A 24391-nucleotide genomic window follows, 5' to 3' on the forward strand; every position below is an offset into this window, starting at 1 on the left:
GCGCGTCGTTGAAACGCATCCGCCTCTACAAAGTGCTCCAGCTCAATGATACTTCAATAAGACCTCCAATGTTTCACTCTTTCCAAGCTCTCGAGGAAATCGAAATCGACCACGTGCAATTGCCTTTCCAGTATCTCCGCAATCACTCTTTCTACAACTTGCCATCACTGAATTACGTTCGCCTCATCTATTCATCGCTAGCAGCAATATCGCCGAACGCATTCGATGGCGTCCCAAACTTGGCGTTCCTAGAGTTAAGCAATTGCGAACTCTAACGTGTACCCACTGCCCTACCGAGCAAGCCTGACAATTTGACTCTGCTGAATCTCGCCTAGAACAACATCAAAAGTGTAGGCCCAGCTGACGTGGAAGCCGTGAAGCAAGCACCGTCACTCTTTACGTTTATCGTGATAGAGAATCCTTTCAGTTGTACATGCGAGCTGCTTGAATTTGTGAATCTGCTTAACGATGATATTATTCTGGATTTCATGGGATGGTATGGCTACCTTTACGATACCAGCCCTTATGCCTTTGGTATCGGTAAGCCGCGGCCTGGATACCACTGCGCTAGCCCCGTACAGACTTTCGGAAAGTCCCTTCTGGATTTCAGTCTTGTGGAATACTTGAAATCCAACTGTGCCTTAAGAAGCACAGCACAACCCGTAAATAATGTTTCGCCTCCTAGACAGGATTTCGTAGACTCCTCTACAGTCACACGATTGGCTGTGTCCATCATTTCCGCTCTTGTGGCGTTAGGTATCGTAGTTGTAGCAGTGGCGGTTATATTGCACAGAAAGATAAAGATAAGATGGGTAGGGTTGTTTAGACGATATGAGCGTCAATATGACGTCTTGAATGAAGTCAATCATGAGGAATACACATATGACGCTTACATCTGTCATCATGAAGATATGGAAATATTTATCGCTGAAAAGATGATTCCACGCCTGGAGGAGGAGCCTAATAACTTCCGGCTGTGTCTGTCGTTTAGAGATTTCCTCGTTGGTGCAGACAAGCTGGACAACGTGGCGACTGCAATGGCGAATAGCCGCCTAGTGATCGCTCTCCTGGATGCCAATTTCATCGCCAGTGGCCAGTGTATGCTTGAATTGAACATGGCGTGTTCACGAATGCTGGAGGCCGGCGTAGGCGCCTATCCAGCCGCAGCCGAGGCCATCCCTCCACGTGCTCCATCCCAAGACACGACTAGTCTTCTGCTTGTGTTGCTTGACGCACTTCCAGTAGACGCATTACCGGGCACTGTGGCGGCGCTGCGGAACAAGATCACGTGTCTTGAATGGAAGGAGAATGAAGAAGAGAGATGCTGGCAGCAGTTATCAACCTCGATCCAAGCCGTGCGACCCCAGGCAATTCAGCAAGTGGACATTGCGGAAAGCAACTAAACTTTTGACTTGGGCCTAACTGCGCAGACTGCACAGGCTGAGAAATTGCCAGGGCAAATAGCAATTAACCAAATATCACAGATATTTGAATACCGTACATATGCAAAAGATAATGTAAGTTCGCCCTTGGTGCCACGCTTCTGGAACCCTCGAATAGAGGTATGTTTGAAAGTTTCTAGACTTTGCATTTACTTTTTATTAATTGATTCAACCCCCAAAATGGTATTTGTAAATTACACAACACTTATTGAACTGATAAATTACTTTATTTGTAAGACAATTTTCGTGCCATCGCATTCCTAAACATCACAATAGCATTCCTCAATTGGTATACGTAGGGAGAATGTGATTTGGGTGGTCATCGGGTGTCAATTGAAAGTAGGTGAAATAGAAAACCAAGATTTAGAAAACTTATTGATTTATCCTTGGTTCCAATGAGTCGTTTACATGAGTTCACCACTATGCCTTATTTGCTCAGGCCAAACCCATCAAATCTAAAACACATCGGCTTTAGGTGGGTAAATCTTTGCATCGTTCAACGTCCTCTTTTTCACGCATTACAAATTTAAAACAAGAATACGTCGCCGGTTAAGAGACTTAGGGACAATCAGTCAAGATATGAAGGTTCGTAGGTCTAGATCAAATGCGTTTTCTCCGATCTCCAAGTTATTATTTTTTTCGCATATTAAGACTGAAAAATACCAAAATTCCAAACGGAATGTAATTTGTGGTTTGTTAAAACTTGTTCTACCAAAAGCCCGGCGCACACCTTCCCAATTTTACCGGTTTCCCGGATCAGCCCATTGCCGGTACGTTTTTTCACCGTTGTGGTTAACCTTTTACGCTGAATTAGCATTAAAATACAGTAGAACAGTTACAAAAAGAAACACGTTTATTACTCTCTTCACCATTCTAAATCAATAGATTCCTCAACCAGATTAGTTTTTTTTAATTAAACGAACATGAACAGAACCACATAGAAGTTGACGGTTCTACCGATAAAATTGACAGACATTCACTTTTTTAGTGGGCTTGACCTTACGGAATAACTCTGAATCAAAATGTTGAATGTATAATAAGCACTGCAAGGAATGTGCTAAATAAAAATGGTATATTTTCTGCTAAACGAACCCCTAATTTCAGCCATGTCGCCAAGGATCATCATCATCATCATGGCCCGTCCCGTCAGAAACGACGATGGAGACGGCGACTGTAGGGTTACAGCCCGATAGTCCGAAGGTTCGATAGTCCGAAGGTTCGATAGTCCGAAGGTTCGATAGTCCGAAGGTTCTTTAGTCTGAAGGGTCATTAGTCCAAAGGTTCGCTAGTACAAAGGTTCAATAGTCCGAAGGTTCGATAATCCGAATGTTCGATAGTCCGAAGGGCCCATAATTAGTCCGAAAATAGAATAAGGTTAATTAATCCGAAGGTTCGATAGTCCGAATAGACGATAGGGTTCGATAGTCCGAATCGACAATAAGGTTCGATAGTCCGAATAGATGATAAGGTTCGATAGTCCGAATATACGGTAGGGTTCGATAGTCCAAAATGACAATAAGGTTCGATAGTCCGAATAGACGATGGGATGCGATAGTCCGAATCGACAATAAGGTTCGATAGTCCGAATAGATGATAAGGTTTGATAGTCCGAATGGGCAATGTGGTTTGTCAGTATGACACTTCGGACTATCGGACCTTACTGTTGATTCGGACTATCGGACCTTATTGTCGATTCGGACTATCGGACCTTATTGTCGATTCGGACTATGATGATGGACCTTATAGTCTTTTCGGACTATTGAACCTTATTGTCTATTCGGAATAATGAACCTTCGGACTATTGAACCTTATTTTCGTTTAGTATTGAACCTTCGGACTGATTAACGTTATTCTAAATTCGGACTAACGAACCTTCGGATAAATAAACCTTCGGACTAATGGACCCTCGGGTTAATAAACCTTTGGACTATTGCACCAAATGTCCGGATTAACTAACCTTATTTCATTTTTGGACTAACGAACCCCCTCTTATGGAAAATTGTGCATTCGGACTATCGAACCTTCGGACTGAAGAACCAGCGGACTATCGGGCGGCCCCCAGCTCGAGTCATCTGTGTACAGTTGTGCTGAGATAGAGCAACCATTGTAGATAGCAGAGCGCCAATGGAAACGGTTGCTGGCAGTTGACTCCCAAGTAATGTTTCGTAGGCCAAGCAGTGTTTGGTAGGCCGATAAGTATAATAGTCAGGTGTGTCAGGGATATTTTGGTTCAGATTTTTCCAAAAGCACCAAATTTGACCAAGACGCTGCCCACACCTCATATTTTCGAAATTTGGCGCATAGGCGTAGCCAAAGGGGGGGGGGGGTCATCAGCCACTCCCGAATCACCACACGAATTCATCTCGACAAAAGAGCCGAACGACAGTTATTTCGCCGATGACAATTCATCTGAAGGCCTCACGTTTGGGGTAATCTTTGCAGGTACTCTTGCGTTGAGTTTTCTTCTGCTTTTCGTCGTACTGTCATGGTGAAGTATAAAAAGTTCTTCTTTAGCCAGTAAAATCACCTCTACTGATATGCACTTCACTGACTGCCTACCCACTAATTACACACCCACTTCGTCTTTCACCTACAGACCCTTATAGTCCAGCTTGGAAACCAACTCAAGAGCGGGACCAGCTGTGGCTTCGATGAAGTCAGTCCTTCAGTTGTTAAGCATGTCATTTCTTTTATCTCGAGACCGCTCGCTCATATATTTAATTTGTCCTTCTCAACAGGTTCAGTTCCCTCCCAACTCAAGCTCTTGCTGTCTGCCCCCTCACGCTATCAGTTGAAACCTTTCATTCTGTGTAATTTGCTATTTTGTATTTTGTCCTGTTTTTGTCTTTGTCCTGCCCATGGTCCTCAGTGTCTGATGTTTGTTTTGTGTCTCAAAGGCTTTCCATACAAGCTTAGCTTTTGGAGGTATGCCTATACACACCCTACTTGTTTCCATATAATCTATTCAGCGGCGTAGCTACGGGGGGGGGTGGCGTGTGGGCGGGGGGGGGGGGAGGGCGCACTTCCTCCCGTAAAAGGTTCGCGCCCCCAGTCTCCCCATTGAAAATTTGGCATCCGGAGAAAAGTACAGTGATATGAGTAACCATGATTAGCTGGAAGAACAAAACATCCCTTTTCTGCGATTTCGTTTTTTTAACAAAACTCTTTTTTTTGTTCGAGAGTGGCTGTTTATTGTAACGCACCTTGGAAAGCGAATAGCGTAGTTATTGTCTAATGTAGCCATGATATACGTTTAGAACAGCGCCCCCTATGGGAAGATGTTGCGTTACGCGTCACGCATGAGTGAGCAGGACAAGTAGGCCAAGCAAAGTGGCACAGGCAAGAAGCGTAACAACCAATAAGATATTAGAAGCTCGAGGTTGTTGCCTGTCCTCATTATACACGTGTGTTATGAGGTAAGGTCTCAGGTCTGCTGTACATGACGCTTTGTGACCATGTACAATTTTCCCCCATTCCAGATTTTCTGATGAGAATGATTTCCTGAACGTGGATGCGTTCCTGTCCTCGGTCTTGTCTGGGCAATCGCTTTGCCCTGGCTGAGATTAAAATTGCTGAGATTAAGATGTGTGTGATATTCCAAATTTTTTAATATTTGAAAGTACAAATATTTGAATAATCGATGAATTATTATAATTACAAAACATTCAGAATGAAATCAGGGTAAATCCAGAGTGATGTTTTGGCAGCTTTGGGGTGTGAGAGTGGGTTTGTTTCTGCATTCAGTAGGGGACGTTGAACAATAGAGGACAATAGGGTCCCCAATTTCCGAGAGGTCCCCAATTATGATTCGTGTACAAAACGTATGGGAGGTCTTCCGAAAAAGTTATAGTACAAACAAAATAGGGACAAAAGGGGGTCCCCAATTGCAGGCAAATACACACTAGCGTGGGTGTGTGTGGGGTCGGGACAGCAGACAATCAATGATTCAGTGTGGCAAGTTTAACATTATTAGGTGTTGAGCCTTGAGCCCAACACCTATTATTATTGTAAGAATTTACTGTTTTTGTTCTCCTCAGCATATTCTCAGCAAATCCTTCTCCAGAACTGTTTGGAAAAATGGAAACATATATGAACTTCATTTGTCAATACATGAATGACCAATCCACCGCAGATGTTGTTTTTTGCATTTACGTCATCATGACGCCATCATGGGTCACGTGACGTCACTTGAAAGTTTAATAAATTTAATCTTTGAAATTCCATATAAAATCAACCGTGAGAGAAGGTAACCTGAAATTTGCGGGAATCGAAATGGTAATACATGATCTTCATTTTATCTTGTGCGCGTAAAATCACGTGACCCTTCCTTCCGGTCGAAACCGGAAGTGCCTAATAATTTAAAAGTGGAAAAAGATATGAACTTGCTTTTAACGATTTAAGTGTCTGCCTGGATTGACCTTTAACAAAAATAATGGGTGACGCCATGAAGTGTTGGAGCGCCCTCTAGCGGCAGGTTAAAAAAACATCAAAAACGCATTTTCACTTGATGTCTGTGGCGAAGTTTGCGGTAATCGCTTTAAAATTAATGTACATGATGACCATAATGCAGACAACATCTGTGCGCGAAAAAAAATTGATTACGTCATTAGACCGGAAGTTACAATAAAAAGACCTTTAAACCTTAAAAAATTGCCAGAAAATATACCGTGATAGATATAATCAAGATTTGGCTGTATACAGCACAGTAAATATAGCTCTGGAGGTTTCTGGTAATGACGTCATAATGACGTCATCAAGTGTCGTATTACAAGCAATCAAAGATTTCTAGATTTAATCTTTGAAAATCAATGTAAAATCAACTGCTACAGATTTGATTTTGTTCTTTATGGCAATTGAAACAATATTGCAGGGTCGTAATTTTCGGTATTAAGTGCAAAATTATGTGACCCTTCCTTCCGGTCGAAACCGGAAGTGCCTTATTTAAAATTGACAGAAAATGCGAACTTGCTTTCAACGATGTGAGTGTCTGCCTAGGCTGTACTTCAGAAACATATTACAGGTGACGTCATAAAATGTTAGAGCGCCCTCTAGCGGCAGATTAAAAACGTCGAAAACGCATTATCACTTGATGTATGTGACGAAATTTGCGGTAATCGCTTCAAACTTAATATACATGATGAACTTAATGCAGACAAGACCTGAGCGCGAAAAAAAATTGATTACGTCATTAGACCGGAAGTTACAATGAAAATCCTTTAAACCTTCAAAAATTGCTAAAAAATCAACCGTGATAGATATAATCAAGATTTTGCTAAATATAGCACAGTTAAAACAGCTCTTGAACTTTCTGGTAATGACGTCACAATGACGGCATAAAGTATCATATTACAAGCAATCAAAGATTTCTTGATATAATCTTTGAAAATCAATATAAAATCAACCGCTACAGATTTGATTTTGTTTTTATGGCAATCGATACAATATTGCAGGGTCTTCATTTTTTGTTTAAGTGCAAAATCACGTGACCCTACCTAATAAGTGCCTTATTATTTGAAATTTGCAGAAAATGCGAACTTGCTTTCAACGATGTGAGTGTCTGCCTAGGCAGTACTGTACAAAAAAATTACAGGTGACGTCATCAAATGTTAGAGCGCCCTCTGGCGACATGTTGAAAAATTCAAACATGGATTTAAACATGCATATTTTGAGTTATGTGCATATGTGTGTGGCAAAGTCTGCGGTAATCCATGGCCCAACACCGTGTGGTTGTTCTTACAACCTCTAGTTATAATTTGGTTTGGGGGTCCTTTCACGCTTAACCTGCAATAAATGAACAAGAACGGGTTGGTAAGAGATGAATATATATTTGTAGTTTTCTTAGGTAACAGGGATCACATTATGGCTTTTTCTGTCCTTACCTGTTGTAGCAATCGTTGGAACTTGGAAAAGTCGTGTTCTTAATTCGTTGTCACCCTGTATACCCTTGGAGTCCGTCCCTGTTGCTTGAAGGGGCCCCTTAAGAAGGAGAAAAGAAAGCAAGATTAATCATAGCCTTTAGGGATCCTTTATGGTTTTGGAGGATTGTGTAGTATAATCCAGTCCAGTCACTATAAAATTGAGCTTGATGTTGCTTAAAAGTTGGAGTTCAAAGAATGTGCGAGTGGTTTTCTACAAAAAAAAAAATAGTTTTGGAGAATTCTTTCTGGAATGTTTCTGACCAATAAGCCAAACTCATGGAGTTTGCTTCGAAAAATGCACGTAGATGTGGCACTTAGTGTGGCATTATCTTACATAGCATGTTTGGTTTGTCATCTTGTGTGGTTAAAACCCCAAAAACTGTTTGAAACGAGTCCGACACTGGAGGAAATAATTGAAAAGGGTATAAAAAGGATTGGTGGGAAAAAGAGAGTTTATTTAAGCAAATAAACTAAAGTAAACTCTCAAGGGCAAGAACTATTTCTGGCCAATGGTCATGCAGACATATTTGTACAGAAAACAAACCAAATGGAATTCTGTATTTTCATTTGATGAACAAGTTTAGCACTTAAATAAAACCACTTCCCAAATTGGAATTCCCAGGATTTTTTAAAGACTTCATCGAACCCAAACTAGGGTGAGACCAGTTTAGATGCTACAATCCAGTTTAGATGATTTAATGCTGAATTATATGTAGATGTACATTACAAACAAGATTTTAAGCGCATTATGCGGCAAGAAAAAACGTTAGGCCAAAAAAGGAAAAGAAATTGGCAAACCTTTTAATGCAGCACCTATGTTCGTTTCTGTCTCTTTGTCAAATACGCCCTGGGGCGGCAATGTAGTCTGTTGTTAATTATACTTCTGACAATACTGGGGGGTTTTGATTTGTGACGTGGAAATTCCCAGCGTTATTCCTGTTAGAACCGGTGTTTACTAGGCGACCACGGTACCATAGCTAGCTGCAGTTTAACAAGACATCACCACACATTTTCTCTCCAGCACCCACAGAGAAAAAGGTGACAAAAGAATGGCTCCTTTTAACTTGCAAGGGAATTCCCCTAAAGAGTCCGCGTTCATATTAATGTGTACAAACCTCATTGAAGCAATTCATAATGTGATTTGGCTTACTTTCAGCATAAAATACACCCTGTCCATGAGGAAATAAGTCCCATTAATGGTGTTTTATCTCCGTAGTCCTATCCGTACTTTTTCATTCATAGTCTTTTTTCCCTAAGAGTCACGAGTTTATTAGATGCCGTCGGCTGAACCATGGTGGAGCACTATGACTCATAGGGAATACCCTTCATGGGACCAAGTACAGCCCTATAACTTGGGTAACACTTTCTTGCTTAAAAGCGAGCAATCAGACAATGGTACAAATGTTACTGGAAAGAAATACGGTTGGATGCAGCAAGGAAGACAGTTTGAAACCTTGCCACTTGGCGAAAGAAGAACGAGTCCGAATAATATTAGTCAGCTACCATACGAAAAAACACCGGATTTTCATTTTTCCAAACATTTCCGCTTACCAGGTTTCAAAATACAGGAGACTGAGAAAAATTCGACCTCAACCCCCTGCCCCAATATATCACTGCGATTACTTACAGTGATTTAATGTCATTTGGGATACCTCTGGGAGATCCGTAAGACCTCTGCCCGTGCAGATGACTACGGGTCCCTTGCATATCGCACACATCGCACCCACAGAGAAAAAGGTGACAAAAGAATGGCTCCTTTTAACTTGCAAGGGAATTCCCCTAAAGAGTCCGCGTTCATAATAATGTGTACAAACCTCATTGAAGCAATTCATAATGTGATTTGGCTTACTTTCAGCATAAAAAAACACCCTGTCCATGAGGAAATAAGTCCCAATAATGGTCTTTTATCTCCGTAGTTCTATCCGTACTTTTTCATTCATAGTTTTTTTTTCCAAAGAGTCACGAGTTTATTAGATGCCGTCGGCTGAACCACGGTGGAGCACTATGACTCATAGGGAATACCCTTCATTGGGGCCAAGTACACTTCTATTTTACTATAACTCGGGTAACACTTTCTTGCTTAAAAGCGAGCAATCAGACAATGGTAAAAATGTTACTGGAAAGAAATACGGTTGGATGTAGCAGTTGGATGAAGCAAGGAAGACAGTTTGAAACCTTGCCACTTGGCGAAAGAAGAACGAGTCCGAAAAAACACCGGATTTTCATTTTTCCCAAACATTTCCGCTTGCGTCCAAAATACAGGAGACTGAGAACAATTCGACCTCAACACACCCCCCCCCCCCCATATCACTGCAATAACTTACAGTGATTTAATGTCATTTTGGATACCTCTGAAAGATCCGTAAGACCTCTGCCCGTGCAGATGACTGCGGGTCGCTTGCATATCGCACACATCGCAAGCTTTCCTGTTGGATTTACCGCAACGGTCGTGGTCAACATCCCAAGAAGCTGAGACATTACCACAAGACCCATTGCATTATTTGGACTGCTTCTTCTGTTGCCAAGCGACATGAAAACAAAAAAATGGATTTTCATTTTTCCAAACCATTCCTTTTGCCGATATTTTAAATACAGAAAATTATGAAAACAATCTCTCCCCTGCCCCATGGCCCATCTCCCCCCCCCCCGAAAACTCAATGCGAGTGCGCTTGCCTCCGTTACATAGGGATATCGCTGGGCAGTTCCGTAAGACCTTTTTCCATGCAGATGACTATGGGTCCCTAGCATTCGTACACCCTGCAGGCTTCCCGCGTTTGATTCACCGCGCGCGATGGCCGTGGTCATATGGAACGCCAAAGAGGCATTTAATGTGATCATCGAATCGGTGATGCACTTTTGCAATCGGTGATGCATATTCACGATCGGTGATGGACTTTTGCTACCGGTGATCAACTTTTACTTGCGATGCTTATTCACGAGTGGTGATGGACTTTGCAATCGGCGAAGGACTTTCGCGATCGGTGATGGACTTTTGCCATTGGTGATGGACTTGCACGACCGGTGATCCACTTTGCAATCGGTGATGGACTTTCGTGATCGCTGATCAACGACCAGTGATCGCAACTTTGATCACCGATCGCGAAAGACCGTCACTCGATTGCAAAGTCCATCACCAATTGCAAAGTATCACCGATTAAATGCCTCCGTTGGTGGAACAAGAACGCCAAAGAGGCATTTAATCAGTGATGGTCTTTCGCGATCGGTGATGGACATTGCGATCGGTGATGGACTTTCGTTAAAGGACTTTCGCGACCGCCGGTGATCAGTATTACAATCAGTTGTTGTGCGTTGCGTGTAATCATTGGCACGTTTCACACTGATTTATCATTTCCTTGCTCACTGACTTGTAAGAACTGGAGCAATTTTTACAAACTTTGTATCATTTGTAGATTTTATTGAACTAGATAATGAATTAATTAATGTGGCCATTGCAAATGTGCAGAGACTTAGTTTGCTCTTCTAGTTTTTCATGCCTTTCGCTAGTGATAAGTCACTTCATGAAGAGTACGTAACCGATGGAATTTTCGAATAATTTTTTGGCATCAATTATAGTGATTTTAGCTAAATAGCCGACTATAGTTATAGACTTGCAGTTAAATTTATAAAGGAAATGAGATTTTGGTCCCATGGTACAATATATACGCTTCCTTTATTACAGTTGAACACAGTTCAGTATTGAAAACTGTTTATGGGTTGAAGACTCATGGGTTAAAGCAATGTTTGAAGAAATGAAGGTTTGATGGAAGAGTTGATAGAAGGAAAGTTTTGTACCTTGGGGGTGTTGCCAAAAGTGGGTGTCTAGGTGTATAAAATTATGTGTTGTATTATTCCTCATATTTGTTATTAATGCAGTCTATATGGTCGTTTATTTACTGTTTATTTACTTATGGGCCTGCCTGTCAATTCAACTCTTTTTTGTGTGGTCTGCTGTTCCCTTGTGGGTCGACAATTCCGATTCCTTTCCCAAGTAGAGGCTTAGATAGTGGATTCAAATCCAACTAGGGGCCCAAGTTGATTTAAGTTGCAGTTTGTATCAGACGTTTCACCACATTTTCAATCCAGCACCTACGCTTAAAAAAAACTAGGGACAAAAGGATGGCTCCTTAGAACTTGCCAGGGAATCCCCAAAAGAATCCGCACTTTACATCTCAGTGAACAGACCTGGATGAAGCAATTCATACTGGGATTTGGCTTGGCATTGGCACGAATATTGGAGAAAGATTATAGACGTGTGTTTTTGTGGGCATACAAACACACCCTGTCTAAGAGAAAATAAGTCGCAAAATGGTGTTTTATCTCCGTAGTCTTTAATAGCCGTGCTTTTTTATTCATCGTTTTCTTTTGAAAGAGTTGCAAGTTAAATGGAGGTTGTAGGTCTATGGTAGTCTGAGTATCACCCGTTATCCACGGAGCAAGACTCATGTATAGTCCGGTGGCTTAGAGCTTATTTAGGGGAAGATCGAAACACGCCGGATTCAAGCACTAAATTTGGTACACTTACTGTACCCAAGAAGTCATTCTAGAGGGGGTTGCCCGGTTTTGGCGGCCTAGGTCAAGGTCAGATCAAGATCAAAGTTCAAAAGGTGTACAATATACTGCATTTATTGTTGTCGGAATTTCCACAAAGGTCTGAAATTTAAAGCTCTGAATGGCATAAAAAATTAATAGGATGTCAGGCAACTATAGGACCTACCACATCAGACAAAACAAAAATCTATCAAAAAAAACTGTGCCCAACAAAAATAGTGGAGTTTACGCCATTTCCAAAAATGCTGTGTCAGCACTTTTTAGAAAGTTTGCTTTCTGTTATGGTAATGTTATAGGAAAAAAACTTTGTTATTTTTCATCATTTCGTTGGAATGTGAAAAATTATCTCCGTAGTCTTTAATAGCCGTGCTTTTTCATACATCGTTTTCTTTTGAAAGAGTTGCAAGCTAAATAGAGGTTGTAGGTCTATGGTAGTCTGAGTATCACCCGTTATCCACGGAGGAAGACTCCTGTACCTCTGATATGTCTAAACATAAACATTATATGCAAGCCGCGCGCCAGCCAATCGGAGTCGACTTTACAATCGTGACGTCATTTCATTCCTAAATCAGGACTAAATGGTTTGATTGGTCAATTCGAATGTAGTGTTTTGTAATACAACAACAGCCGGGCGCGATATCGCGTACATGATACAGAGCGCGGTACACATTATTTTATCTATTTTCTGCGACGCGCAACGGTGAATGACCGAAGACCCGATATAGAAAGCGCCCGCTGATTGGTCAAAATCTAGGAGGTCAAGAGGCTGGGTCTTGCCTAATTGATCAGCGAATCTGCTCAAATATCATAGACCATGGCATTCACCGTGCTATATTACATAGTCTAGGTCTATGGTAGTCTGAGTATCACCCGATATCCACGGAACCAAATCCAGGAGAACGACTGACATCTCCTGACATGCAAATTTATGCAAGCCGCGCGCCAGCCAATCGGAGTCGACTTTACTAGATCGTGACGTCATTTCATTCCCAAATCAGGACTTAATTGTTGATTGGTCAATTCGAATGTAGTGTTTTGTAATATAGGTTTTCTCGGTCAATTTTGGCAAATGAGCAGCCAATTTAACCACTACGCTATTCTGTGACGCGAGAGAGATTCGAGGAGTTTCTTGCGGACACAATTCAAGAGTGTGATGCAGTTTTCCCAGACGACGAACCCATTTACCTCATATACGACAATGAGAGGCCTCATGTGCGAGCCCAACTCCCTGAAGGTGCCAACCCAATGATCCAGCTGAAGCGCCTCCCTCCCTACTCCCCATTCCTGAACAGCACGGAGATGGCACACTCTGCATTCAAGGCTGCAGTTAAACGCATCCTTGGGTTACCTGAGTGGCAACAACGTGTCGGAGACAGACAGGCTGCCCAGCAAGCAGGAATGAACATGCAGCAGTGGAGGTGCGATCTCCTTCAACAAGCAGCCTTCCAGAGCGTTGATGTCATCACCCAAGTGAAGTGCATGCAGTGGTACAACCATACCCAAACATATATGCCAAGATGTCAGGCACGCAAACAGATTGATGGTTGAGGAAGAAACAACATAAACAATAAAAAACCAGGAAAAACATAAAGAAACACCCCATTCAAACACAATACAAAATTAGGTCTTGGTCAGTTAACCAATAAAGATCCTCCCCCCCAAAAAAAAGAATGAAGAAGAAAACAAAGAAGAAGACAAAACCTCATTGGCCCCATGTAAAGTCTACTGGAAGCATAAATAAAGAAAACAAGGTTTGCCTGAATTAAAGTGAAGATACGAAACAGTTGCCTAGTACAGTTTATCTGTTTATTCGTATTTCTTTAGTCGTACTTATTTGAATTCTCTTTATAAAGCGAAATTGATTGCCTCTTTACGAAATTGAATCAGTAAAATCTCCAGTCGAACCAGCTTTGCTAACTTGAATGATGATTGTGTGTCACGAAAAAGAATGACGATATGCTAAATTGAACACAGTGCTAAGGGAATTTGAATGCCTCAAAACGAAATTGAATCGCCGAATTCTGAATTTGAAACGCAGTAACAACTGGAGAGGCAAAATAGCTTCAATTCGAACGCACGAAAATTAAATTGGCTGCTCATTTGCCGAAATTGACCGAGAAAACCTATACAACAACAAATGGCCCCATATCCCGTAGCATGATACAGAGCGCCCGACCTTTTTTTTAATCTACGTGACGCGCAACGAGTGAATGATCGAAGACTCGATATAGAATGCGCCCGCTGATTGGTCAAAATCTCGGAGGTCAAGAGGCGGGGTCTTGCCTAATGAATCAGAAAAATCTGTTCACGCGAAATAGACCACGGCGAATGTCTAATACATAGACTAGGTCTAATGTCTATGGTCGAGTGACCATGATTGAGCAATACTGGTACATGATTCATAGGGAATACCCTTCACACTCAACCAGTGCGATTCTTTGTGACAGCACCCTAGGCTTGGGTATATAACTCACCTTGCTTATAAGCAAGCCGACACTGGTGAAAACTGCCTCGGAAAAGCAATACCGGTAAAGTTGGATGTAGCTATAGAAAGCCTGTTATAAATATACCATGTCGCTTGGCAAGAGAATAACGAGTCCAAGTGATGCAGCCATGGATCTCGTGGTCATGTTTCAGCTTCTTGCGATGCTGAACACGGCCATTGCGGTGAATCAAACGGGGAAAGCTCTTGATGTGTGCGAATGGAAGAGACCCCTACTCGACTGCACGGGGAGAGGTCTTACGGAACTACCCAGAGGTATCCCAAATGGGACGAAAGCACTGTAAGTAATTCCATGAATGGGGAGCTAGGGCCCAGTGGCTCCGGGGGGGGGGGGGGGGGGGAGGGGGTACAGAGTCGCAATTTGCAACGTGCAAATGCCGAATATTAGACGCGGATCCAAGGGGGAGGGTAGGGGTCACACCGCCCCCCCCCCCAGCTCTGTCGAAAAAAAAGTTCATAGAAATTCCTTAAAAATAATGCACCCCCCCCCCCTGCTCTGACACCCCCCAAAATGAGACTGGTAATAATGTTCGTCTGTGCCCAAAATACGGACAAAAACGGCGCTTTCAACAAAATAATGTTAATCAGAAAGAACATTTTAAACTAGGATATAAACATCCAAACAACTATCCTTTAAAAAGTTGGCGTTTTTGTGTTATTACTGTATTATGCGTGCGAGAACGACTTTCGGGGTCCGCTTTTGCGACCCCAGATAGTCGAGCTGTTTTGGTGCTTGTTGTGATTTCATCAGTAATGTGTTCGCCTTTTGCGGACGTGTATGAAACCATATTTTGTGCATTGGTGATTGGTCACCGCTGTTCGTGAGCTCGGTGCTGTATACGTACGTATTAATAGACACACACAAAGTGTATATCGTACATTAAAACGACATGAAAAACGTATTCGTACCCCGTCGTGTCCGATGTAAACAATTGGGTTTTGGTTCGTCTTTTCTCGGGAACAGTAAATTAGGTTGGTTTCCTTTCAACCAGATGTTTGAAATAGGATAAGTAAATAATCCAAAACTTCACATTTTTGGGGATTTCAGGACCTAGTGCCCCTTTAACTACTTCGCAATTAATTGTTCTATTATACTCTATTGGTACATATATTATTTGAAGTTTACGATCTCAGCTTACTATCTGTATCACAAGTTAGTCGGCATGTGCTCCAAAAATAGGCAAAATCTATATTTCAAAAAGTGACCAACTTAAAATCAGTTTTTTTTTCTCAAAACCACTTTTCAAAACCCCGTGGCCCAATTTGTCCCTTCGTGAAAACGCCAACAAAATATGCCCACTTAAAGGGAAGATACAACATTTGCAAACATCAAAAATCGAAATGATCAAATTATAGCGAAATACCTTACTGGATTGTTAGGGAATGACAGTCTAAAGTATCCTGTAAAATCTTGGCTCCTGGTGAGCTGACATTTTCAAGAAAACTTGTATTTTTCCAACGCTGGTCGGCCGACCATCGTTGGAGAAAACTGGCTTTTTATCAAAAAGTGCTCCTATTTTTTCATATTTAGTTATCCCGCATTTTCTTTGCAATTAATTACACATCTGTGAAGGGGTACAAGCCTGCTAGACTGATTCTCTGACCTAACAATCCCCCTCAGTCTATAAATTGCAACATCTCATTTTAAGTGGAGTCAGTGAAGCAGACTACCAGAACATGGTTGGTTTTCTTAGATTTTCCAGCTTCTTCGGTCCCAAAACGTGAAACATGACAGTTTAACAACATTTTCTATAGCATACTAATCCTCCAAATCCATTTATTTCTGAAAATTGCAGCAAAGACAAATGATGTATATTCCCTTTAAAAAAGGCTTACGTCGGCCAAATCAAGATTTGCATGTCCTCAAATTCTCTACAATTGGAGCATTTTGTAGGCCTTGAAATTGAGGATTTAAAAAAAAAGAACTTGTGTTTGTGCATTCGTGAACGGTACTGCGAGGATGTATTTCTGTGACATTAGATGAAATTGGGCCCTTGCATTTTTACAATAGAGCGTACCCCTATTATTTTTAAATGTTGACAGGCTTCAACACTAATTTTAGGATTGAACAGTTTGAAAGGCAAATTTCTCCCAAAAGTAATCAGATTACTCCCATATAATTAACAGAAAATGAAAGATGATGATATAAGCTTTAATTTGATGTATGTCGCAAACACCTTGGATGGCGTGAGTGTTTTTCCATATTTTTAGTTAATTTGGGGCTGTATCATAAGTCCCACGCCTCATAAGTCCGACGCCTCATAAGTCCGAAATTTCGGACTTATGAGGCGTCGGACTTATGAGCGGACCCCGTTAATTTACTGCTCAGCAAGTTTATTTACTGATTTGAGAAGCCAGTCTAACGATTCAACAATTTCTGCAGTCTGCTGTGTCCTTGTGAGTTACAAATTCCGATTTCTTTCGCGAGTAGAGGCTTTAAAGGGTTCGAATCCAACTAGGGCAACACGGTGCTTCATTTCCAGTTTGTACCAGACGTTTCTACGAGGCCGTATTAGGGACATCTCCCTTAAACTAACTCGTACGTACGACTTCTATCTTGAAAGAACGCCTTGGGAATCATAACTCGTACTTACGCCTTATAACTCGTAGGTACGACTTATAACTCGTACGTACGGCTTATAACTCGTAATCACAACGACTTACATCTCGTACGTACGACTTATGAATTGTAACTCTTTAAGTACGACTTATATGTCGTACGTATGACTTACATGTCGTACGAACGACTTATATCTTTAAGTTACATGTCGAGCTTTCATGCAGGAGTCACAAAAAAACTGTCATTCCGAAAGATTAAGAATTCCTAAGGGTGAGGTAACTATTAATTAAAGGAATAAAACCAGCAGAGGAAATGAAAAAGGCTGTTTTTAAATCGATGAATCTCGTCTCCCTTTTAAGGTTATGAGAACTATGAATAAAAAAGGAAAGTTAGCAAGCGCGGTTCTAGAGCCTATATTTTTTTTTTGGGGGGGGGGCTACAAGGGGTGGATCCAGACAGTTTTGCAGGGGCGTGCTGAAATGAAGGCCTGTTTTTTTCTCCGGACACTTAGGCCTCGGAAAATCAATAGGTGTGTGCCGGGGGGGGGGGGGGGGAGAGATATAATTCGAATAGGACGTCAGCGTCTAAAATTGGCGACTGCCATTTTTTTTTTGGGGGGGGGGGGCTAGACAAAAATTGTCAGGGGCTAAAGCCCCCACTAGCCAACCCCCCCCCCCCCCTAGAAACGCGCCTGAACACATTCGAAACATTTAGCTGGCAGATTTGCCCCTTGAACATTTAGTTCTAGGTCTGCGTTCTTGACGATAAATTGCCTGAAAGCATGGACCTCTTGTGGATAATGAAAATGCTGATAGTGTAACCAACCCTCCTTTCGAAAAAGTATAGCTCGCAAATACGTTTAATTTTTCTTTGATCATTTTTTTCTTCTTTTATTTTACATTTTTAACAGTTTACTCGGAGAGAATTTCTTGCGGGAGATACCTTACGATGGTTTGCTGGAATTGAGATCCCTGGTCAGAATGTGAGTTGTCTTATGGTCGTGTTGTCGTGTTTCCTTTTTATCCATATAATATTATATTGTACTGTTTTTCGCAACAGCTCTCATTGGTTTTGTACACGTTTTTTTAACCGAGGAGTCCTCGATTTGGTTCCTGTCCTCAATTCATTGATGACGTTGCACGTGTGTGTCCTCGATTAACACCATAAGCAAACGCATGTATACATTCAAGTGCCAACCATGGACCACTAGTGGGGTACCTGTCCTTTGTTCGAGGTACCCCGCAAGTGAAATCTTTAGAAAATGAGGTACCCCGCAAGTTAAATCTTTAGAAATAGGGACAATGAGACAACAATGCACCTACCCCAGAAGTGTCCGCCCGCTTGAACGTAGGCACGTACAGGCACACCCAACCAAGTGTGTATTTACCTGCAATCGGGGCCCCCCTATTGTCCCTCTTTTGTTTGTACTTTTTAGGGATACCTCCCATATGTTTTGTTTACGATCGCCAATTTGGGGACCTTCCGTTAATAGGGGACCCCATAGTCTCCAATTGTTCAACGCATGTTTGTTTATGGTGTGTATCGAAGATTTTCTTTTGTTCTGCGTCCCTTTTTTTTGTTTATGTTTCTTGCAACAACTCGCATTGGTTCTGTACACGTTTTCGTCGATGATGTTGCACATGCGTGCCCTCGATTTACACCATAAACAAACGCACACATGCTGGAATTTGTATCCCTGTGGAGTCATTTCTTCGTTCTCGTTTACTAAAATTTTAGATTTTGCAAGTGTAGTTTCAATATGCTCCTATTTTAACCAGAATTAATTTCCTGGGCTGAAATTCGGACTTAATATCCCTTACATAAAATACTTCAGTCTGCGACGGACCGACACACCTTGGAAATTCCTAGTTTTTGAGTAAAATGCATATATCTATTTCGTGATAACCTTGTAGATACGTATTCATCTATAGAAATTGCCCTGTGGAGACGTATACAATCTTTTGTTCCCCGTTATGCACATGTCTCCACAGGGTACCGTGTATCAGATCACACGCATCTTTGTAAACACCGGCAATCGAGCACCCCCTATTGTCCTTAATCCTCATTCCTTTGTTTGTACAGAATTTATAAATTTACTGAACAGATATAAAGTTCCAACCGAAGGGCAGATTCTGATGCTAATTTTAGATTATAAACCCAAGGCCAGTCCATCATTATGATTGGTTAGCCACCTTAGCAAAGAAGACCTTAAATCAAGTGAACAACAAATATGAATGCCATATTTATCGGTTTCAATTAATAAAGGTATGACCCTACAAGCACGAGTTTCATGAATCTGTCTCGGGAGACCACAATGCAATTTATAGCCCTTATCTCCAAATAACGAGGAAAAAGGGACTTACCCAGTTGTGTTATGATTGCCCCCCAAAAGGAGAGAAAATCGGATTAGTTTGTTGCAAGTAAAATGGCAAACTTGCACAGATGACAAGCGGTAAAGCGCGCGAAACAGCGGCCTTTAGCATTGAGTAAAGCTAAAGCGCAGCAAGTGCAGTGTAGCGCCCTCTCGCGGCAGGAAGCAGCAAGTTCCAACAACCATTCTTCTTATTATTTTTATTGGATGGGCTCTTGAGTGTCTTTAAAGGAAAACGAAAGTCCTTTCTTGTTAGTATGCGACGCGCGTCCATTGCAGTTGCCAATGCTACCGTCAGCCTTAACCCATCTGCTCGTCTAATCATTGATATTGCAGATGGGCTTAATCGTTTCAATATGAATCACAATAATTAAAACGTTGCTTCTTCTTAATGTCGGAGTTGTAATTTTCCTTTTCCCTGGTTTTGATATTGATATTGTCAGCTTAAATAATTGTACCTATATTTCTCGCTATGGGACATCTTCTCGTGTAAATATCGTTTACATATATCGAAGTTAGTGTTCTAATAATCCAGCCTATTTCACCCTTCAGAAATGTAACCAACAACTTGATCGAAACACCGTTTGAATTGCCGGAGTCCGTCATGATCTTGTAAGTTCAAAATATTGGATTATACAAGTACAGCATGGTTTGAAGGGAAGTAGTGGGAATTACTGGTCTCGAGGTGTAGGTCAGCTTGACTACCTCCCGACGCGAAGCGGAGGGAGGTAGTCAAGCTGACCTACACCGAGGGAAAAGTAATTCCAACTATTTTCAAGAAATAAACCATGCTGTATTTGTTTTACTGCACCTCATAAATATTTAGTAGCCTCACTGCCTTTTTTATTATCCTCACTACTGCCTTGTCGATAACGACCTTCGTAGATTTTGCATCTTTATTCAGCACAATTCAAGTTCTTCGTCACAGTAGTCGGGTGCCAACACTCTTTAATGTGTCTTTACTGCAGTAGTAACCAGGATAGCAACAACAGACTGGTTCTGTAAAGATTACATGCCATAGACTACATGTCTACGAGGAGGGTTACAGAGGGCATTTTGGCTGCCAGAAAAACTAGATACCACACACGGCAGCGAGTTGGATATTACCCGGGATGACGTCACCTAAGCGCGTATCATTTTTACTTCCCAAACGCGAATCGGCCAATGACGTGCTCCAATTTGATCATGAATATTTATGAGGTGTAGTAATAGGTTACGGGGCTTTGCCTTGCCTGCGACGCAGGCTGAGGGAGGCGGCTCTTCGCCGCCTTTCACCCGCTTCGCGGTAGTCTTGGCCCAAGACGCTAGTGATCAACAGCAGACCGTAGGCTACATGCGTCCGCAATTATTAGTGCGATACAATAATCAGACCACGCGCCTGCTCACACTAACGTCTTGGGTATTTTGTAGAGGCGGTTTAACTTTTTCTTTATTTTCTCCCTAGGCTTTCCTAGGGACCCCATCAGCGATCGCGAAATGGTTTATGGAGTACGGAAGTGTAACGTCAGTTAGAACCAGAAAGTATAGCGCACACAAATGAAGTACTCGCGTGTCACGGGCTGAATCACGCGCTAATGTCTTTCACACACACATTTTGTGCGCGTAACGTATTCGCGTTTTACGCGCCAACGCCATCTTTAAATTGTTGAAAGTTTTGTTTTTGAAGAATCATTGCTTTCAAACATAAGGTTTGGACGTTGCGTTATTTAGCAAAGATTTGTATTAAAGGTACGTACCCCTTTCGTCCCTTTACAACCGCAGATACAGGGTGTTTTTAGCGAAAAACGAGGCTGCCATAATCCATCTCCGACTGGCTATTCAGAGCGTACTGCGCGCGCATTTTGAAGATTGCACGCCGGTCGCGCATTATGCGCTCGCGTGCTTTGCGCGTCACGTAACGTACGATTTTTTTTGTTATTCAAAACTTGCTGCTTTTGCACTTGAGACCTGCAACTAGGTCCTGAGCTCCAGCTCTTCCTCTTTCTGCTTGAGTCGCAGCTCTTCTTCTCTCCTCCTGGCTTCAAACTGGAGCCTCTCCTCCTCCAACTTTCCTTTCTCTCGAAGTGCTTTAGTTCGGGCCAATAGTTCACCAGTCTTCTAATGCTCCATTGCTCTGGCTATCGATATGGAGCTGGAAATACGGGTCCCAGCAGAACGAGAAGTATGTGACCTCTCTGACCTCCCGCTGTCCCCATCGTATATGCTGGTGTGGTACACTAGCCATTGATCTAGTGTGGCCTTAAAGTCCTGGAAACTGCCGAGCTCAGGCTGTACTGTAGGCAATTAGATATATTTAACTTCTTTTTACTACTTCGAAAAGCCATAAATGTACATTTTTTTCAAGTTAAGTGACAATCTGTTAGCCTGAAGCTATAAACCGATACTTTCTTTAATTCAACATTGAGAACATTTACAATAGTATATCTACATTTTTGTTATTACTTGAGTAAAATATATTGGTGTCGTCGGCAAAGAGGATAAAAGAAAGGACCGTCGAAGCATTGCAAATATCGTTTATGTACAACGAAAATAACAAAGGCAGAGATCCTTGTGGAGCTCTACATGTGATAGTTTTCAAAGCAGAAGAGCAATTCCTGTTAGAAAGATAACTACAAAACCAGTCCAAAGGAGAATACCTCATATTCCATAAAAATTGAGCTTATGCAACAGAATATTGTGATTAATAGTGTCAAACGCCTTTGATAAATCTTTTAAAAAAATACCAACAGATATGCAGTTATTCTCAAAACCTTTAGTGATCTTATGAACCATATCCATTGTCGCCATGTCAGTAGAGTGATTGCTTCTAAACCCATATTGACCATTGTACAAGATGTCAAATTTAGATGAAAAAGTGAATGAATCGTTATCTTTTCAAGTAATTTAGAGAAGCATGATAAGACAGATAATATCTATCCCAATACGGGACGTTCGGTCGATCGTGCAGGTATTGTTTGTGCCCTAACCCTTTTGTCCTTTGTCCACGATTGTCGCTGTTTACATACTCTCGCAGACCACGAATTCAATGCTTTGGGCCAATGCACTCCACACTATTGAAGATCGACTCTCTGCGTGGTCGATCGACTGCGGCGGTTGAGCAATCATAACGCGCTGTAATAGCGAGCGAGCTCTGTATGTGCATACACTGCAGACATCGTTGTGTGCAATACATTGAGTTTCCTTGCCCACGATGTGTGCGCCCTTCTGTCCACGACGGAATGAGATACGTCCCAACGGTGGTGGCGCTACCCGTCCTGTCCCCCCCCCCCCACATCCTCCTTCCCCGATGGATACTTTATTTCGGAAGGTGTAGTTAGTGACATGACTTTTTTATGTCAAACGCGTAGACTTTGATGATATCATTGTACACAATTACTTTTGAAAGATTAACTGGTGACGTACATGACTTTTTATTGACTTGACGACGTCTGAATCGAACGGATTGCCATCTGTGTCAAATCGTTTAATGATTGTTCACGTAGAGAGCTGCTGCGTTCTATTCAAATTCCGCGGATCCCCACCCCCCCCCCCCCAAAAAAAAATGTCAGATGGGGGAGGGAATTATCTGAATGTTCACCTTGTAGGGTAATCGTTTTATAAACTTAAAGTACAAATACAAATGCAAGACATCAAAATGTTCGTTTCGTATTTTTGGCAGTACTGCACACGGGAATCAACTTCAAGACATCAAGCCAATAGTGAAGAACGGTGTGAAGCTGGCATCAGTGTAAGTACTCTTTGGGGTGACAGCCGAATGATTATACACGGGCTACATCCAGCTTGGGGGAATTCGGATGAGAACCTTTAAGTAACAAGTTGATGATCCGTGACGTAACTTGTACGCCTTCGCACTAATAACAACGTGCAAACACCTCTAGTCAAAAGATTGTCAAAACGTCATGGTCCCCTGTTTTATATTATGATGCCCACGGCTATAATTGGTAACCAGTGGAACCGTGCGTCCGAAGTTGCTCTCAGCTACATATGAAATGTTAGTTTTCTGTATTGCCGATTATTTTTCTTGCCGTTGAGAAGTTCTAGAACAACACGTCCAGTACGAGTGCGATCCTCCTCACGGTCTATTTCTGAAATTTAATTATTAAACATGTACTTCACTAAGCTGTATTAGCACCCAAGGTTTTAATTCTGAAAACTGAAGTACAGTCGTTTTCCTAGTTCCGGATATCACTAAGGCTGCTTTCAGCTCAACTACTCTGCGAATTCAAGTGACATTGATTAAAATGTTACCTTGCGTGATGGAGATGCTACAATATAATTTTCCAAACTTAAGCTCCTTTTAATTTGACTTGACGACGTCACCGATGCCCTGTTTCCTAGTTCCGGATCGGTTCAATCAGTTCTGAATCGATTAAACACTGCTTCGTGCGAAAAAAAAATCGCGCGAGAAAACTAGTTTTTCAGCCAGAAAAACCCCGAATCAAACACATTTCTGATAAAATATTATTTGATTTACCAAAAATCGTGATCATTCAAGAGAATTCCTGAAAATTTTAAAAAAGAGAAAAACGCAAATGATTTTGAAACTTTCGTCTGCAGCGCAACGGCACGAACTCACACACGGACCGAAAACATTTGACACGGGCACAGAATAGGTCACAAAAAAATCGATTAACGCGCGTGTAGTTGGGTCGTAAGTGCACGCGCGATCTAGTCTATTATGCGCGAACAGATTTGCTAATTAATTAGGCAAGACCCCGCCTCTTGCCTTCCTAGATTTTGACCAATCAGCAGGCGCTTTCTATAGGTCTATCGGGTCTTCGGTCATTCACCCGTTGCGCGTCATAGCCATGGATTTCTTTTTTTAAATGTCACCGCGCGGCGCTCGGTATCATGTTACGCAAATGCGCTCCCGGCTGTTGTTGCATAACAAAATGCTGCATTCGAATTGACCAATTACGGCGCGCGGCGCTCGGTATCGTGTTACGCAAATGCGCTCCCAGCTGTTGTTGTATTACAAAACGCTGCATTCGAATTGACCAATCACAGCATTAGTCCTGATTTTGGGATGAAAATGACGTCACGATTTAG

General features: G+C 41.9%; 1 protein-coding gene across 1 annotated transcript; it reads left to right on the top strand.

Moving 5' to 3' along the window:
• The first annotated feature begins 14348 nt into the window (after positions 1 to 14348).
• Positions 14349 to 23073, top strand: LOC119721776 (leucine-rich repeat and transmembrane domain-containing protein 2-like). The gene is made up of 4 exons (XM_038191734.1): positions 14349 to 14691; positions 17882 to 17953; positions 19895 to 19954; positions 23001 to 23073. The coding sequence occupies exons 1-4, from the start codon at positions 14480 to 14482 to the stop codon at positions 23071 to 23073; spliced, it is 417 nt and encodes a 138-aa protein (XP_038047662.1). The 5' UTR covers positions 14349 to 14479.
• The last annotated feature ends 1318 nt before the right edge of the window (positions 23074 to 24391 follow it).

This window comes from Patiria miniata, unplaced genomic scaffold (genome assembly GCF_015706575.1).
Source record: "Patiria miniata isolate m_02_andy unplaced genomic scaffold, ASM1570657v1 HiC_scaffold_14, whole genome shotgun sequence".
In the NCBI taxonomy this organism is placed as follows: domain Eukaryota; kingdom Metazoa; phylum Echinodermata; class Asteroidea; order Valvatida; family Asterinidae; genus Patiria; species Patiria miniata.